Genomic DNA, 3,500 nt, shown 5'->3' with positions numbered 1-3,500 from the left:
ACTGCCCCTGTCCCTCCCCTGGCCTTCTCCCCTGGGTCCCCCAGATCTGCCAGGTGTGGAATGTGATACTGGTACCCATGTTCCACCTCTGTGCCACACTGTCCCTGTCCCCAGACCCCAGATGTCTTGTGTGTGGCACACCTGTCCCACACTGTCCCTGCCCCTGATGTCCCACACTGTCCCTGTCCCCAGACCTTGGATGTCCCAGGTGTGGCACACCTGTCCCACACTGTCCCTGTCCCACACTGTCCCTGTCCCCGATGTCCCAGGTGTCCCCAGCTGTCCCACACTGTCCCTGTCCCCACCTGTCCCACAGTGTCCCTGTCCCCAGATGTCCCACCCTGTCCCTGTTCCCGATGTCCTGGGTGTCCCCAGCTGTCCCACACTGTCCCTGTCCCTGATGTCCCGGGTGTCCCCAGCTGTCCCACCCTGTCCCTGTCCTCGATGTCCCACACTGTCCCTGTCCCACCCTGTCCCTGTCCCCGATGTCCTGGGTGTCCCCAGCTGTCCCACACTGTCCCTGTCCCCACCTGTCCCACAGTGTCCCTGTCCCCAGATGTCCCACCCTGTCCCTGTCCCCGATGTCCTGGGTGTCCCCAGCTGTCCCACACTGTCCCTGTCCCCAGCTGTCCCCCCCTGTCCCTGTTCCCGATGTCCCGGGTGTGGCACACCTCTCCCACCCTGTCCCTGTTCCCGATGTCCCGGGTGTCCCCAGCTGTCCCACCGTGTCCCTGTCGCAGATCTCTCAGGTGTGGAACGTGACGCTGGTGCAGGTGCTGCGGGCACTGCCCGTGCTGGGGCTGCCCCGTGCCGGGCGCCAGGTCCGCTCAGTGGAGCAGGAGGTGCTGTGGCGGCTGCGGCGGCTCCCCCTGCGCCAGCTGGTGCAGCTGGCAGAGCACCTGGCGGGGCACAGGGACAGCCCCCTCCTGCCCGAGGTGCTGCGCAAGCTGGAGCTGCGCTGGACGGAGCTGGAGGGGACACGGACCGTGGTGACCCTCATGGCCAAGGTGGGACACCTGGCACCCGCCCTCATGGAGCGCCTGGAGGACAAGGTGGGACCTGCGCACACCCGGGCACTGCGGGGGGCTCGGGGGACACCTGGGCACTGACTGGGCACGTGGGACACCTGGGCACTGTTCCCCCCTCTCCCGTCACCCCCGTGCCAGGCTCTGGAGCTGGCAGAGCAGTTGGGTCGCGAGGGGATCCCCCCTCACCTGTGCCCCGTCTCCCCTGTCCTCCTGTCCCAGGCTCTGGAGCCGATGGAGCGCTTTGATCCCGAGGGTTTCCCCCTCACCTGTGCCCTGTCTCCCCTGTCCTGTCCCAGGCTCTGGAGCCGATGGAGCGCTTTGATCCCGAAGGGATCCCCCTCACCTGCTCCCCCTCACCTGCCCCGCTTTCCACAGGCTCTGGAGCTGGTGGAGCAGATCAACCCTGAGGGGATCCCCTCTCCCTTGTCCCCTGTGCCCCATCTCCCATGTCCCCAGGTCCTGGAGCCTCAGAGCAGCTGGATGCTGAGAGGATCCCCCCTCAGCTGTGCCCTGTCCCTGTCCCCAGGCCCTGGCGCCTCAGAGCAGCTGGATGCCGAGGGGATCCCCCCTCAGCTGTGCCCTGTCCCTGTCCCCAGGCCCTGGAGCTGGCGGAGCAGCTGGATGTGGATGAGATCCGGCGGATGGCCATGGCCCTGGCGCTGCAGCAGCGCCGCTGCGTGCCCCTGCTGCGGGCACTGTCCTACCACCTGCTGCAGAAACCCCCCGAGCTGGGGCTGCCCGTGCTCACTGACCTGCTCTTCGCCTACAGTGAGTGCCAGGGGTGCCTGGGCACGGGTCTGGGGACGGATCCCGTGGGACGGGGCTGGGAACCACCCAGGCCGGTGGCAGGTGGGGGCAGCTGGGTGAGCTTTGGGGTCCCAAACCTTCCCGTGGGCTGTTCTCCAGCCAGGTGGGAGAAGGGAATCCAGGGAGCCCGAGGAGCTGTTCTCCAGTGGGTTATCCCGATCCTGGGGGTGGAACAGGGGCGATGTACGTTACCCGTGTGCTCCAGGCATGAACACCAGCACACCTGGGAGCCTGTTCCAGGTGTCCTGCCCCTCCAGGTGTCCCACCTCCATTCCCAGCACACCTGGGAGCTCAGTGTGAGCCTGTTCCAGGTGTCCTGCCCCTCCAGGTGTCCCACCTCCATCCCCAGCACACCTGGGAGCTCAGTGTGAGCCTGTTCCAGGTGTCCTGCCCCTCCAGGTGTCCCACCTCCATCCCCAGCACACCTGGAGCCCCTTTAGACACCAGGGCTACTTGGGGCCATTTGTCCCTCCCAGTGACACCAGTTGCACCCAGAGACACCAGTCCTTCCCAGTGACACCAGTCCCCCCAGTGACCCCAGTTCCTCCCTGAGCTCAGGTGAACTGGGAGGTGTTTCCACCCAAGGCACCAGGTTGCTGGGGGGGATTCCCCACCCCTAGGCCTTCCCAGTCTGTCCTGGTCTGAGAGGTGACTCGTACTGGTCTGTACTGGTGCCAGGCACGCTCTGTGTGAAGGGGCTCTTCCCTTGTCCAGGAGACCCTTCCCAGCTCTCACCTGTGTGCTGGGGTGCCCGGCTGGGGTGGGGGCACTGGGGGACAGGTGCCCCCACGCCCTCAGCCGTGCCCGTCTGCCCAGGTAAGCTGAACTTCCAGCAGCCCCAGGTGCTGCACAGGCTGTCCCTGGAGCTGCAGCCCCACCTGGGGGCTCTCACACCTGCCCAGGTGTCACGCTGTGCCCGCTCCTTCGCTGCCCTGCGCTGGCTCAGCCGCCCCCTCGCCGAGGGCATCGCACAGGTGAGGGCTGGGGGCTGCTCACCTGGCTGGGGGGTTCCTCTCACCTGGCTGGGGGGTTCCTCTCCCCTCGGGGGGGGGCAGAGGGGGGCAATGGGGACCCCTCACCTGTCCAGGCTGTGTCACCATTTCCCAGCAGGAATTTGGGATCATTTTCTTCTGGATTCAGCTTGATCCAGACCTTCCAGCCCTGGGTGCTGGTGCTGCTCCTCTCCCAGTTTCCTCCCAGTTCATCTCTTGTGCACTTCCCCATCCATGCAGGAATATTCCAGAGCTTCCCCTTGTACCTGGATAAAACCCCAGGGAAGCACCAAATGATGCTTCATTCCTGTTTTCTCACATTGGGCTGTGTCTTTGGCCAATGTTTCCAAGCTTTTCCTTACTACTTCTCTCCCAGTTCCTCCCAGTCATCCCCCTGCTTTATCCCATCCAATTTGGGATATTCCAGAGCTTCCCCTTGTACCTGGATAAATCCCCAGGGCTCCCTCACTCCCATTTTCCCACCTGGGAGGTGTCCCTGGCTCATGTTACCACTGTTCCCTCCTGGTGCCGTTTCAGACTCCCCAAACTCCTGTTTTTCCCTCAGTATTCTCTGGATAACACCCGGGCCATGTCCATTTTCCCTCAGTATTCCCTGGATAACACCTGGGCCATGTCCATTTTCCCTCAGTATTCCCTGGATAACACCCGGGCC

At 64.4% G+C, this 3,500-nt stretch overlaps 1 protein-coding gene across 2 annotated transcripts in view; it reads left to right on the top strand.

The window, feature by feature from the left end:
• TBRG4 (transforming growth factor beta regulator 4) overlaps positions 1 to 3,500 on the top strand; it is a 9,397-nt gene that overhangs the window by 1,425 nt on the left and 4,472 nt on the right. For both annotated transcript variants that reach the window (XM_027668586.1, XM_027668585.1), the window contains 3 exons: positions 741 to 1,052; positions 1,625 to 1,796; positions 2,652 to 2,809. In XM_027668586.1, the coding sequence (XP_027524387.1) occupies positions 741 to 1,052; positions 1,625 to 1,796; positions 2,652 to 2,809 (642 nt within the window). The remainder of the gene's footprint in view (positions 1 to 740; positions 1,053 to 1,624; positions 1,797 to 2,651; positions 2,810 to 3,500) is intronic.

This window comes from Corapipo altera, unplaced genomic scaffold (genome assembly GCF_003945725.1).
Source record: "Corapipo altera isolate COAL_440 unplaced genomic scaffold, ASM394572v1 257, whole genome shotgun sequence".
Taxonomy (NCBI): Eukaryota; Metazoa; Chordata; class Aves; order Passeriformes; family Pipridae; genus Corapipo; species Corapipo altera.
This window is presented reverse-complemented; position numbering and strand designations above follow the sequence as displayed.